Source organism: Populus euphratica, unplaced genomic scaffold (assembly GCF_000495115.2).
Source record: "Populus euphratica unplaced genomic scaffold, PopEup_1.0 scaffold524.1, whole genome shotgun sequence".
Taxonomy (NCBI): domain Eukaryota; kingdom Viridiplantae; phylum Streptophyta; class Magnoliopsida; order Malpighiales; family Salicaceae; genus Populus; species Populus euphratica.
Window position 1 is genome coordinate 68,322 of NW_011500406.1, and position 15,302 is coordinate 83,623.

At 30.8% G+C, this 15,302-nt stretch overlaps 1 protein-coding gene across 1 annotated transcript; it reads right to left on the bottom strand.

Annotated features, from left to right (window-relative positions):
• Positions 1–7,160: 7,160 nt before the first annotated feature.
• LOC105114460 (CBS domain-containing protein CBSX6-like) lies at positions 7,161–13,333 on the bottom strand. The gene is made up of 2 exons (XM_011011008.1): positions 12,623–13,333; positions 7,161–8,253 (listed from the first exon to the last, which is right to left on the bottom strand). Exons 1-2 carry the CDS (start codon positions 12,964–12,966, stop codon positions 7,329–7,331), a joined length of 1,269 nt encoding a protein of 422 aa, XP_011009310.1. The 5' UTR covers positions 12,967–13,333; the 3' UTR covers positions 7,161–7,328.
• Positions 13,334–15,302: the final 1,969 nt, after the last annotated feature.

The window sequence follows — 15,302 nt, forward strand, 5'->3', positions numbered from 1 at the left end:
AACGATTATCCAACCTTGCCTTCTTTTAAGGAATGTCTCCATGAACAAGCCCATGCTTTAAACAGTTTCCAGAGGGCCAACCACAACCCATACTCCCAAACATACAACCCTGGTTGGAGAAATCACCTAAATTTCAATTAGAAGAGTGGTTACAATAATGTACAAACTTCACAGCCACTATTTCAAGCAAACCATAATTTCCAAAATTCTCATGGATATGCACCTCCATATACTCCAGCTCCTAGAAGAAATCTTGAGGAAACATTGCATGCATTCATTGAAAAGTAGAAGACAATCAACACTCAAAATGTTCAAACCATGGCAGATCTAAAAGATGCTCTTGTAAAATTCACATCTACTCTCAGTTTCCAAGAGAAAGGTAAGTTTCCTTCTCAACCATAGCAAAATCTCGAGGGACAATACAATGCAAATGCAAGTAGTTCTAGAAGCCATCACATGGATCAAGTCAAATCAGTCATCACTCTTCCTAGTGGTAAGGTTATTAAAAAACTCACTCTTGAACCTTATAAGAAAGATGATAAGTTAATCTCCGAGGGTAAGGAAGGTTGAAGCTAAACATTGCAAAGAAAAGACCAATTCCCTGTCAGCACTTCCATTTCCTCATGTTATGACCACACAAAGGAAAATCAATCACAACTCTGAAATCTTTGAAATTTTCAAATAGGTAAGGATCAATATACCTTTGTTGGACTATTAAACAAGTACCTTTTCATGCTAAATTTTTGATATATTTGCATCGTTTTTAGCATTTTCAACATCATCTTAGAAGAATTTAAATTTTCAAAGGTATTTTGAACGCGTTCAACTTTCAACGCGTTAATTTTACTATCACTGATTTTTCTTATTGAGTTGACATTGATATTGCTCACTTTCAAAAATACAAAAAAATCAAAAAATCAAAATTGATAAAAATAAAGAAATTGAGGTACCAATGCGTTTTGAAGACTAAGACACTTTGTCTATAAATAGAGGCTACAACACACACACAAAAAGGGAATAGAATTTTACACATTAAAAAGGAACACTGAAAACCCCTAACTGTAAACCTAAACCTAAACCTAAACATAAACCAATCTCTTTCAAAGCCAATGGAGCCGCAACGCCCCGGAGGTTGATTGGTTTTCTGTTTTTGGAAACACAAGCGCCAACCCCATCTTCCCGTCATCTTCCCTTTCTTGGATGTCTCTCCCCACTGTCTGCTTTTTAATCTCCAAAAATCAAAGCCACCCCTCCCTCAACAGAGTTAGAGCATCTGACCAAGACCAAAAAGAAGTCGCCACTCCCCGCTTCTCTTGGACGGAATAGAATCCCCTCACTCTATCATCTCTATCGCCAGGTCTCTCCTTTATTTGGCCCCTAGCAGTGGCCGAATAGCAACAGCTAGTAACCTTTTCATCTCCTTCAACCAGCGTCACCACCAATCAATTACCTCTCATCTTCATCGCAACTCCAGCAATCATGGATGATAGCCACGACCAGATCAGTCATCGATAGAAGAAAAAATAAACCAGGATAAAAAAGAATAGAGATCTTTGAACAAATCTAAAAAATTAAAATCTATTGCTTATGTGTTTTTTTTTTTACAGGTAATGGTAGTCCTCACCGTTAGCAAGGAAGGGGAGAGGTGAAGAAGACATTCTAGATCCCCCCGGTTTGCGTGGAAGAGACGCGTCGCCATAATTCAAATGCCCAAAAACCTTCCAACCACTTTTCCTGCAGTTGCAGAAGGCCTTCCCTGCAATTCTTGTAGATTTTTGGCGTTTATTTTGTAATTTTTAAATTGAATCTGATTTTTTTATTTTTTTTATTTTTTTAACATGTAAAAGATGGTGTATGGAAAATCATAATAAAAAGAGGTGTGTGTGTTTGTATTTTTATTTATGTTATTGAATTAAAAAAATCAAAAAGATAAAAAAAATTAAGTGTTTAATTTGAATATGGTTAAATATCTCAAGGACAAATAAAATCATGTTGTATTTTTCATGAAAGTGTAAAAACATGTTTCTACGTATATTCTAGGATTTAATAACTGATTTATTAAAGCCTTAGAATTTGACAAATATTTTAAATTTTCAAATCACATCAAACTACAAAGCAGCTTACCTCAAATAGGGTGCATTAAGGATGCTAATACTTTCCCTAACCACAACTAGTCTCTTACCTTTGAATCTTTGATAAAGACCAATACATCTGGGTTTCCTAGTAACCTTCAATCAAATACTAGGTGGAGACTCCCAATGATCCCTAATCAAGCAAACGAATGAAAATCGACAACAGATGTCGCGCGGGAGACATGCGACAGATAGTTTGCTAAACAAGTTGTTTGAAGGTCTCTATGCAAACAAGTAAACTAGAGTTGATCCAAATCATGGAGCTAAAGCAATGTTCTTTCTAAGAACATGAAGAACACTGCCTTAGAAAACCCAGAAAATGTAGCAAACCTGGAAACTATAGTAAAAGCTATAAAACCCAAAAAAACAGACTTACATTTAGCAGTTTTGACTTAAACATGCATACACACACTTTTAAAAACAAAAAAAAACCTGAGCAACAAGGATAATGGGCCTAAGAAAACCTTCAAAATGGCCTAATAAACATACTTCCAATAAATAAAATAACATCAAATCTTGGCAAAACAGCATCTAAAGCAAACTTCAATATTAAGATGACTATCATAACATAACAAACCATGCATTATCCAAACATAAGCATATATATGCTTATTAAAAAAAGAATAGGCTTAAATGCATTTAGACTCAAGCATTACCACATCTAAGCAAAAAAAAAACCAACAACATTAAACCATTAAACAACTATAGCATGAATCTAAAAAGGAGAGGAGGGGATGTGCTCATTGAACTCCGCCCCTTTATCAAACTTGGGAGGTTTACGTTGTAAAATGGTACTTTTTTCTTTGGATTCTCAACTTTTTTTCTCTTGATCTCTCTCTTTTTTTTTTGGTGACTTTCCTTGCATTTTATAGGTTATTACACCCAATGGTTTACAAAACCACTTGTGGATTTTTGGTTGGTTTTTTCAAAACTAGGTTATATAGGATTCTTTTATTCAATCTATTAGAACTCGTTTCTTTCTTCTTTTTTTTCTTTTTCTTTTTCCTTATCTTTAGAAGCCTAACAAACAATTGAAAGCTTCTAGAAAAGGTTGGGAAGCTAATGGTTGAAGTTTAGGCTACAATGGTTGGACTAGGGTGCATGTTCTATGAATTAAATGTGAACACTGAGGGGTTATTTGATCATAACATCTTTGAGCACCTCAAGACCTTTAACCACCATCGTGTGCTAGAGGAGGTTCCCCTCCATAAAGTTGTGTCACATTTACTTGATGTTTGTACCTCACCTGTCATGTTAAAGCCCTCAACTTTTTGTTCCAAATCAGCCTTGACTGTTTCAGAAAAATTCAACAGTGTTACATCCAACTTTGGTTCAATGGTAAGGAAGTTATAAACCACCAAATAAAGTGTGGTTTGATTCTAGTGGGAAAATAGCACCCCCTCTATAATGTCTATGATTTGTTTTGATCAAATAACCACTCATTGTTCACGTTTAATTCATAAAACATACACCCTTGATCAACCATTTTTGGCCTAAACTCAACCATTTTTTGCCTAAACTCTTTTAGTGCATGGTGGTGGTTAGAGGTCCTGAGGTGGTCAAAGATGTCATGTTCATTCACCTAAATGTTGCAACTTGATCAGTCTATTTAGCTAAAGAAAGGGATGCAAGGTAACCTAAATGATATCATTTTGGCTAAACCTACAAATTAGGGTTTTAAATTTAGGATTTGTTAAAGTTCAATTTAATTTATATTCTTTCAATTTCTTTTACTTTCACCCATAATTATCTCCTGAACTTTTAATTTCATGCAATTTCACTCATATCAAACTCAATTACTAGCCCTAAAGTTAAGTGTATTTTATAAAATGGTCATTAGTTTTTTATTTGTTTAATTGGACCCCTAGTTAACCATAAAACTTTTAATTTTATTCAATTTAGCCCCTATTTTAATTGATTTCAGTCCCTAAAGTCATGCATCTTTTGCAAGTTGGTCCTTGATCTTTGATTTATTAAATTAAATCCCTAATTACCTATTAAACTTTTATATTTATGCAATTATGCCCCTAATTTGATCAAATTAAATCTTAAAATTTGCAATTTGACCCCCAAACTTAAATTAAAGCCTAAATTGACTTCAAGAATCAATGTTTCTTACAATTAAACCCTCAATAAATTCAATTAAACTTTCAAAAAATTCAATTAAGTCCTTAAACATACAATTTTGAATTTTCCTCCTCAAAAACTGAATTCTCTTTGTCAACAAGGTTAAATTTTCAAATTATGTATATTTTAACTCTCTTTAACTAATTTTTAGCAATTTCATGGGAGTTCTAGTATGTTCTTCTCAATTGATAGATTTTTTTATTTTTCTTCCATTATTTCTTTTATTTTTTATATTTTCTCTTTTTTTTATTTCATGTAGGGTCCCAAAATAGGTAACAACGGTTACCTCGATAAAGATAACATGTAATAAGATCAAAGCATAATATTTTTTATATAAGATAATTTGGTGGTCTTAAGTTTAAGGATCACTTATGCAACTATCATATAAGCCTTTTCATAGACATAGGTGATATGTACCTAGAAAATTCCTATGCAAGTTAGTTCAATGTAAATATCTTATAAGCACTTATATATTAATTCTTATATAAGATAATTTGGTGGTCTTAAGTTTAAGGATCACTTATGCAACTATCATATAAGCCTTTTCATAGACATAGGTGATATGTACCTAGAAAATTCCTATGCAAGTTAGTTCAATGTAAATATCTTATAAGCACTTATATATTAATTCTAAGTATTCTTTATACCTTAATTTATGAGAACAGTTGCTTCCTTTTATTTAAAAAAAAAAACATAATATGTATAAGTCTTTGCAATCTAATAAATATCTAGTATTTAAGAGAGTATCGACAAGAAATATTTATGAACAATATTTTGATGCAATAAGAATCTTATAATTATAACAACTTTATTATTTTCTTTGCAAAGTATTTTTATCTCATGAACTTCATCCTTATTCTAGATTCATAAATCAAAAATTAAATTCATTAATCTAATATTATATGAATATTAAAAATAAATTAAGCATTTATTAATAATAAATATATATTTACATTAATAGAATAATGTTATATATAATCAACCAATTGGCTACAAGGAATATTAAAATAAAATGTTGTTCATCCCTTGTTAACTTGTCAACTCCGTAACTATGGGTTTAGAATTCGAATAACCCCATAGAAAAAAAACACAAATCAATATAAAAAAAATATTAAATGATAAAAATAAAAATAAAAATAAATCAATTTTATGTTTCTAATCATAAGGCCTAGACTAATTCCATAGAAAGTTAAAAATACAAAAAGCAACATCCTCCATAAAAAAATTGTTGAGGGATGAAATTACAAAAAAAAAAAGGACCCTAAACAAAATAAATAGCAATAAAAAGAATAAGGATCAAATTTAGCATAAAATTAAATTGAAATCAAATTCAAGGAATGAAATTGATAAAGAAACTCAATTAGTAAAAGGATAAGAAAAAATTCAAAAGAATGAAGATTAAATCTGATATAAAATTAAACCAAATCAAATGATTATGGATGAAATTGAAGAAAAATTAAATCAAAAGAAGATAATAAAAAAAATAGCAATCAATGTCGAATGATGAATTTTTTATTTTTTTTAAATAAAATTAATATCAAACGATGAAATTGAATGAAAATAAGGTAAGAAAAAAAATATCGATTTGCATTAACTTTTCAAACATTTGATCTAAAGCATTAGACCAGAAGCATCATACACCCAAAAAAAAAATGAAGCCTAATCACCAACAAATCAAAAAATAAAAGATGAAATCAAGAAGAAAAAAAATCAATCACATAAAAAGATCTAAAATTTAAAAAAAAAATGACAATTAAAACAAAGAGGATAAAAATTAAAATAAAAAATAAATTAAAAAACAACTATAAATTTTTAATTAAAGGATTATACTGAAAAGAAAAATAACTTTAAGAACAGAAAAAAAAATTAGAAAAATAAAGACTAAACTGGAAAAAATAATATACCATAAACTTGGATTGAATGATAAAATTAAAAACCAATAAAACTTTTATAAAAAGATAAGGAAAAAAATTAAAAATCAAAATAATAAAAACCAAATTGAAAAACAATATAACAAATTGAAATTGAACTAAATTAAAAAATATTTTTTTTACAAAAGAATCAAGAACAAAAATCAAATTAATAAGGATTGAAGCTGAAAATCAACAATAAAAAGACCAATTAGTACTTTTTAGGGAATGAGAGAGAAAAATAAAGAAAAAAAATGTTCATCGATAAAAAACCGCTCAAGCATCGTCAACACACGCCACACTAAAAGAAAAGGAACATAATTGGATTTCTATTGACAGGACATATAGGCAATTCTTGCCACTAAAAGACATTGTATTTGTAGAATGAGAGAAAAAAATAAAGAAAAAAAATTTATCGATGAAAAAACTGCTCAAGTATCATTAGCACAAGCCACACTAAAAGAAAAGGAACGTAATTCTATTGACAGGACATATAGGCAATTCTAGCCACTAAAAGATATTGTATTTGTCGTTCAAGTGTTGGCATGTATAAAATACATTTCTTTAATTTTTTAAATTTAAATATTAATCAAATATCCTAGGACTAAGATGTCCATCATGGCTATATAATTTTAAAAAAAAAAAAGTGTGAGAAAACTAATAAACCCCTAAACTAATAGCTTGTTTTTTTATTAATTTTAAGGGTATATATATAAACATCAATACCTCTTATATCAGCATTGAACTTTTTTAACTTTAAGATTAGATAAGTTAATTTATTATTTCTAAAAATAAATAAAAATCATATACACTCTCCATCGTGAAAGAAATGATTTTACCCCCAAATCATTAGTGTCTTTTTTTTATAGGCAAAAAAGTCGTTGCGTAAATTTAGACTAGGTGTACAGTGTTTTCTACAGTATTTTCACTCACGATTTATAGTTTCTGTTAATTTTATTTTTAAATAATTAAACGCTTGCAGAGTTGCAGCTGTTGCAAAACACCATCGTTCAGACAACAGATATTAAAACATTATTATTCAACTCATTAACAATTTCCCACAAGCTTATATCTCCACTCTTCAGGGTCTTAACTAAAATTACAGAAAAAATACATTTAATAAAAATTTAAAAAAACTCAGTTGCAAAACCTTCGTTGTTCAAAACAAAGTTGCAAAAGCCTCAGGTCGATTCACATGAGTAACAGATGCAGGTTGTTTTGTTACCGCAGCCAAGATGTCAGCATAACCAACCGCCCCGACTAAAATGTCATCACTATGATCCTCGATCACCCATACATGGGTTGCCCTGTGAGAAAGCATCTGTGCCATCACTGCAGCCAATGAGCTCGTAATTTTACATGTCAGGGGAGCACTTCGACCCCTATAAATACTCCTGCCAATTCCAATTGAGTTTCCTGGATTGAATCCAATGCTCCTACTGCTGAATTTCCTCAGCCTTGTTGAACCAGTCCCATGAGCTGTATTACCATCATCAACTGCTGAATTAGCTGCAAAATCCGGTAGTGATCTTGATGCGACATTATCCTCAACCCCCATCACAAACTGCCCGGCTGAGAGGTTTGCTAAAGCCCATGCTGCAGCCAGATAATCACATTTCCACAATCTAGAGGCTGATATTTCCCCTATGATCTTACATTGACCATTTGGAATGGGCTCCACAACAGCTATCGCACTGGGATCTTCAGGCAGCTTTCTTGTTGCTTCAATGGCTGGGAGAGAGGCTTCTACTGAGTTGTAATTTGAGTTTATGGCTCCAAGGGAGGAGATGGAAGAAAGAGGGAGCGGAGCTAGAGCACCAAGGCATCCAATGAGAAAACGGATTACATCTTCTCTAGAGAGACAGCAAAATTTGTCGTGGTTGGAAGTGCCAGCAGATGAGGAAGGACGGTTGGGGTTGATTGTCAGGTTATTATTGCTGCTGCTATTGGATGTATCAGCATTCTTGAGCCACTTACCATTGTAGAGAATTGAGAATCGCTTGCTCATACCTTTCCATCCCATGCTTTTTGGAACAATAAGGCGCCTTACACCTTGCTTCATCATTTCCAAGGCATCTATCAACCTACCACAAGCACCAAAAAGTCATTTCCTGTATGAACTCTATTCTCAGGAATGCATCACAAGTTTCTGTATGTGGTAACCTATCAAATCACATGACATTTTTAAAATCTCGCAGAATCTAAACTTTATTCTCTTCTACATATATAAACTGAGGAACAAATTGACAAATCCCTTGGGATTTTCTCCACCAAAAAACAAAAGGCTCAGTTTACAAGATGATTAAGGAAAAGTACTTTCCAATAAGGAAGCACTCTGGCACGGATTATGTGTTTGTCTCTAGATGCATACTAACACACACAACCATACAAAGAGAGAGACAAGAAACAACACCTGTCAAATAGAGCATGTACAAATATAAAGATTATTTACATGAAGAAAAATTATGTAAGGAGCCCCAGATTAGTGCTATATACAAACCATTAAGAAAACCATATCCAAAATAAGAGAGAATCTACCACAAAAAATCAAATTTCAAATTTAGATTAACTTCATATAGTTGCATGAAAAAAAATCTTTTCAGCATTTACTTTTTCTTTCATCTCCTCACTATTGCACATGAGTATGCGAGTCAAGCAAGAATGAAGAAACCAAGTTTCTCCACCATTTCATATTACAAAACTACAACTCTTCATAAATCCTAGATTAAATCATCGTGCCTCCAGCCTCTTCACCTTAACAATCCCCACCAATCTCACCTTATTTAGTTTGATACAATCAAGGAAAGAGGTATTTAGATCACAACATCCATTAAAAAGGCATGCTTTTTAACTTAGAGGTTTATAAATTTTAGAGAACTTCTTTATTTAGGTTGATGTGTGCGTGTGTTGCGCATTTTGGTATTATTATGAATTTTATGATAATTGATGTTTTATGCTCTTTGGTGATTAGGGCCCTTTGGGACCTTTAGGATGTGTATCAAATCACACAAATTCTCTATTTGGAGCAGCCATATGATGAATGATTTGAGATATGAAAATTAAAATTATGATTATAGACATCAATTTCCCCATGGCCTTTAAGATGGATTCCTAGTGCTCAGAGGATGGATTCTTGTAGCAAAACCTTTATTTTCTACTTTTGTCCAATCCCAAGTACCCAACTCTCGAAACACTAATATAAGAACATGTCTGGTTTATTTATCCAATGACCAATTGGTCTAGCAGCCCTTCCCCTTTACAGACTCAGCCTGTCGAGCGGATTCTGTAATGCCTAAATGTGGGGAAGGAGTTAGATGATAGATTACAAAGGGAAAGTGACACAGGAGCTTTTGAAATAATAAATGTTTTCCATAGTAATTTGAAATTTCTAATTTAGTTTATTATTCTAACACTAGTTTGATTCTATATTAAATAAATAATTTTCTATAAAGATTCCTTTTCCAATAAGGATTCGGCTTAAGGTCTAGAACTAGTATAAATAGAGCTACCTAGCTTATTTTTCATACATATTATTATTATTATTTTAAGTTTTCTACAAACTATAAACCTATTTGTCTGGTTCCAACTTCAAATTTTCTTCTATTTAAGCCATCAATTTCCTGTTCTTTATTGTTTTGAGTTGATTTCTCTTCCCATGTTAAGTTATGCGTTATTGATGCTTTGCAACAAAAGAAACCAGTGGGAGCCCAAATGGAGATTAACGAAGGTGAACACAACCATTTAGACAAATCATAAGGTAGTCATAAGGATGAAGACTCCTTTCATGATGCTGGAGCTGTAAATCATCTGGTGCGAGTTGGAAGAGAGGAAGAACACCACGCTTTAACTGAGGAAGAGCATTGATGAGCTCCAAGCACAAAACACTTTATTTCCAGAGAAATAAGTAGTTATGGGTTGGAATTTTTTGTCCATCTATAATGAAATAGATATTGATTGGGATTGTGTATATGATGTTTATTTTGATGGTGATTATGATGTCAACTATGTTGTTACAATTAACATCATAATCACCACTAAAATAAACATCATAGATTGAAAAAAAAATCACAATCCTTATCTATTTTGTTATAGATGGGCAAAGAATTCCAATCCACTACTTTTTTTATTGAATAATTGTTCATCTTTTGTATTTGTTGCTCTTCAACTCTCTTCCTCCAGTCAAGTGTAAAGTTTCTCCACCCTTTCAATCCTCCTTTGCACCATGTGGTTTATGGCTTCATCATCATGAACAAAGTTTTTATTCTTATGACTACTTTATACATACAAAGGGTCGTGGTAGCCTTCTGGAATCTCCATTCGAGCATTCATTAGTTCCTTTTGTTGCAAAGAATCATTATCACACAACTAATGTTCAACAATACAACTTATCTAAACCAATATTATTTGGCAATCTTGATTTCTCCATCTACAAACTATAACATGTCCTAACATGGTTAAGGGATTGAAACCCTAATACAAGTTTGAAGATTGTTTTGCTCTTATACAAATTTGACATAGTGTGGAAAGAAAAATCAACTCAAAACTACAAAGAACAGAAAATAAACGGCTAATATAGAGGAAAATTGAAATTGGAACTAGAAAAATATGTTTAGGATTTGTATACAACCTCTTAGCACATATTATGATTGATAAAAATAATAATAATATGTCAGAAAAATAAGCCAAGAAGCCTTATTTAAACAAGTTCTAGGTTTAAATCCTAATCCTTATTTGAAAAGAAATACTTATTGAAAGTTATATAACTAGTATAGAATCTAAATAGTATTAGGATTCCTAAACAAAAACAAAAAAGTCAAATTACTAAGAATACATTTATTCTTCCAAAAGCTTTTGAGACATAAAGGGTGTTATCCAACTACTCAACAACCATAGTTAACAACTTGGTCCGTGAGATCAAACCTTCTATTGAACCCTAGATAGACACCTTGATGCATTAAGATAAAGAATATGTGAGAAAGACCAGGGGTGATCATTTTCGGTTCGGTTCAATTTTTATCTATAAAAACAACCAAACCAAAATTTTATAAAATATAAAAAATAAAACAGAAACCGAACCAAAACCAGTTCAAACTGACCGATTTCAGTTCGGTTCGGTTATTTTATATTAAAAACCAAAATCCAACAGACTGGTTTTGGTTCAGTTTGGTTGTTTTATATTAAAAACCAAAAACCATATTATTTTTTGGGGGAGTTTTCTGGACTTTCTAATGGGCTTGGTTTCGGTTTTTTTCGGTTTGATTTTTTTTAGTTCGATTTGGTTTTTTGATTTCAAGCTTTTGAAACCGAACCGAATAGAATATTTTTTTAAATAATCTAATCAGTTTTTTTGTTTTTTCGGTTTTTTTTCTTGATTTAATCGGTTTTTTTGCCCACCCCTAAAAAAGAGAAGTAGTATTTCCCATAGGATAAGGTAAGTACCCAATTAGGTTACACATCACTTGGTTTCATAGTTTCTGGCATCATGATTACCATCAAGGAGTCATTTGAAACGTACAAGAGAAAGCAATGGATCTGAATAGATTGAATCCAGACATGCTGCTTGGAGCAAGCACAAGCATATCATGGAGAAATTGTTCAAATACTGTAGTGAACACCCAAGTCTACTCCCACTCTACAATCCCCCCCCCCTGTCCCATCTCAAAGCAGCACGTATACAGCACAAAGCAGACAAACTAGATAGATGGAAAAGGTAACAGGCCAAGCAGAGAAGAACCAATACCCTTAACAATAGAACAAGTATGATATCAACAATCAGATGTTGACAAGAAACAAAAGCAAAATGGAGTAGCAAGGAGAGTATGCTTATACTTTGTTATTAATCATAGTATTTTGATTTCTTACTTTGCATGCACACAAGAGAGGCAACAAAGATAGAAGAATGGAATGAACATGATGATTCAAGTGCCACCATGAAGAAGATCAACAACGTTGATGACAAATTCCACAAGCATAGCATTTGCAAGAAGGCAGAAACATAACCACGAGAACTGATGCATGTATCTGAGGGTGAAAAAATAATTGAAAGGGTGACGCTAATTTGCAAGCACCAGGCAACTTTATATGTCATAAAATAATTGAAATACTTCATGGTATACTCCGTATTATTCATTATCATAGCAATGGCATGTTGGCATGGTCTTGTACGACCAACCTCACTGTACGTTAGCTTGTTGGCATGCTGTTGTACATCAAAACTCTCAAGTGAAAGTTCAAAGGCTGGTGATCAGAAAGTCTTTCAGTACAAAAAAGAGAAGAGAACAGACGGCTCAATTAAAGATAATCAAAGAATTATAAACAATTTAAAAGGCAGTAACAACCAGAAGAGTGCATGATTATAACAACCATAAATTCAGATTCATAATCACATAACCGCAAATCCATGTGAATGTGTTATACTAAGTGGCGTTAGAGAAATTAGAATAAAGAGCTAACCTTGTAGCAGGGTCAACCTGTTTGAGAAGCGAAGTATTAGGAACAACAACCTGAGAGACTGGAGTCTTGATGGCCTTATCCCGATCCTCTAAGCACTCAGTTGAAGCCAAAAAAGCCACAATATCAAGCGAATTAAGGATACCAACAAACCTCTGTAGTCTCGTTTCACTGTTCTCAATCATGCCCCCATGAGATTTCCTCTTCCAAACTGGAATCCCACACTCTGTCGATTCTCCTATTGCCCGAATCGCAGACTCTACCGTCTCTGTCTCATAGAATTCCACCATCTCCGGCTTCCCCACCGTCAGATCTCCCACCACATGATAAAGAAACACAGATGGCATTGTTGATATGTGGCTTTTTTTTTCTTTCCTTGAAAGCAACCAGAACTAACAGAGAGAAAACAAACGGAAGAACCAGGTTGGCTATAAGAGGGAATGGAGGAGAATGAGGAGAAGGTGAAAAGGTGTGATTGGTAATCTATGGAGAATCAGAAGATGTACAGTGTTGTTTATAGGTGCAGAGATAAAGAGAGATTTGGCCATTGATGAAGATGAAGAAACAGAAAAGAAAGAGGAAACTTAAGGCCCATCAAACTCGGTGACTCTATTCCCTCTTTCGAGGATCACTGAGAGGAGAGCCTGCGTGAAAATTGGTCAGCTTGTAGAGACGGAGAGACAGTTGTGGATGAGATTGAATAAATAAAATCAAAAGATTTTTTCTAGCACTGTGAAAAAGAATTTCTCAAACAATCACCATAAATATAATTTTTAAATTAACACAGTATAGATATTAGCTGCGCAAATACAACATGCTCGTTTAATATATATATATATATATATATATAAACTATTTTACAATATGATAATATATTTCTTTCTTTTCTACTTAAAATGCATTTGATCCCTACAAACTTATATTTAATTAATTTTATTTCTATTATTATCATCATTTCAACTGTTATTTTTAAAAAAAAAAACTTATTTTAATTTAAGTTGAGCAAAAACTAACTATTTTTTTAATTTTTAGAAGCTTATTCCATTATTTTATAGCAAAATTCATTTAATTTCATAATAATAAAAATAAATTAATTAAATATAAAAATTGAGTAGAAAAGAAAAAAAAAAAGAAATAGGTTGGCACAATAATTAAATTAGATGAGAGAATTTAGAAATGAAAATGAAAGGATGAGTGAGACATCGAAGATATATTAAGTAATAAGTTAAAGGTTAATTCACTTGTTTATTTATATTTAATTTATTATGAATTATAACAGTAATTTATATTATTTTTTAATTTATTTAATTTTTTAAAATTATATTTATTAATTTTAGTTTTTTTAATATTGAACTAATTAAAATTTTCACTTTATAATTCTTTTTATTTTTAAAATACTATAGATAATTAAGGTATTTTTTTACATTGTTTTTCTATTTTATTTTTTTATTTTTTAAAATTATTTTTATTGATTTTATTTTTTTAATATTGAGTTGATTAAAAATTTAGTTTTGTATTTTTTAAAAATATTATTGATTGTTACAATATTTCTTCATATAATTTTTTTATTTTTTGATGATTTTCTTTAAAATTATCTTTTTTTATTTTATTTTTTAAGATTAAACTAATTCAAAATTATAATTATAATATATGAGAAAAGTACTGTAATTTTTCTCACAAATTACTATAAATTATCATAGTATTTTTTTCTACATTTTTTTTTCAGTTTCTTTTGTGTTTTTATTTTTTGTAATATTTTTTTCTAAAATTATCTTTGTTAATTTTATTTTTTAAATATTAAGATGGTTAGAATTTAACTTTGTAATAAATCTTAATAATGTGAAAAAGTATTATAATTTTCCTCACAGAATACCGTGGATTGCTAGAGTATTTTTTAACATGGTTTTTTTTTTCTTATGATTTTTTTAATATTTATAAATCATTATAAATAAGACTAAATCATGTGAGGAAACATTATAGTTTTCATTACAAAACACTGTAAATTACTACAGTATTTATCTAAATGGTTTTTTATGATTTTTTTTAAATTATATTTATAAATTTTATTGGAGAAAATATTATAGTTTTCATCACAAAACATTATTAATTGCTACAATATTTTTTCTCATGGGTTTTTTTCCTTTCAAAAATATCTTTGTTGGTTTTTTCTTAATATTAAGTTGATAAAGAATTTAATTTTATATTTTTTTTACTTTTTATTAACAAAAAAGTTAAATTATATGGCGAAAACACTATATATTTTTTTACAAAACACTGTAAATCATTACAAATTATTTTGCTCAGTTTCTAAGTTTTTTATCACCCACTCAATTTTTTTCTATTATGAAATATTGACTTGTTATACTTTTAATTTTTATTATTTATTTAATATTAATTTATAATTATAATATAATCAAATATATTTATTTTATAAACTTGTATCAACGTGCAGCACACCATCTCACCGTAGCTAAATTGATGACATTTAAATCTTGGCACTGTGAATCACGTTGAAAAATAATTAACTTTGAACTTGGAGTGACTCCCACTTGCCGTCTAAAATTAACAACATCCTCGCATGCAGTGAATGTAATACACTTTTTTATCATTATTATTATTATTATTATTATAGGTGTACAAGCTGCTTATATATATTTTAATTAATTTTATATATTTTAAAATT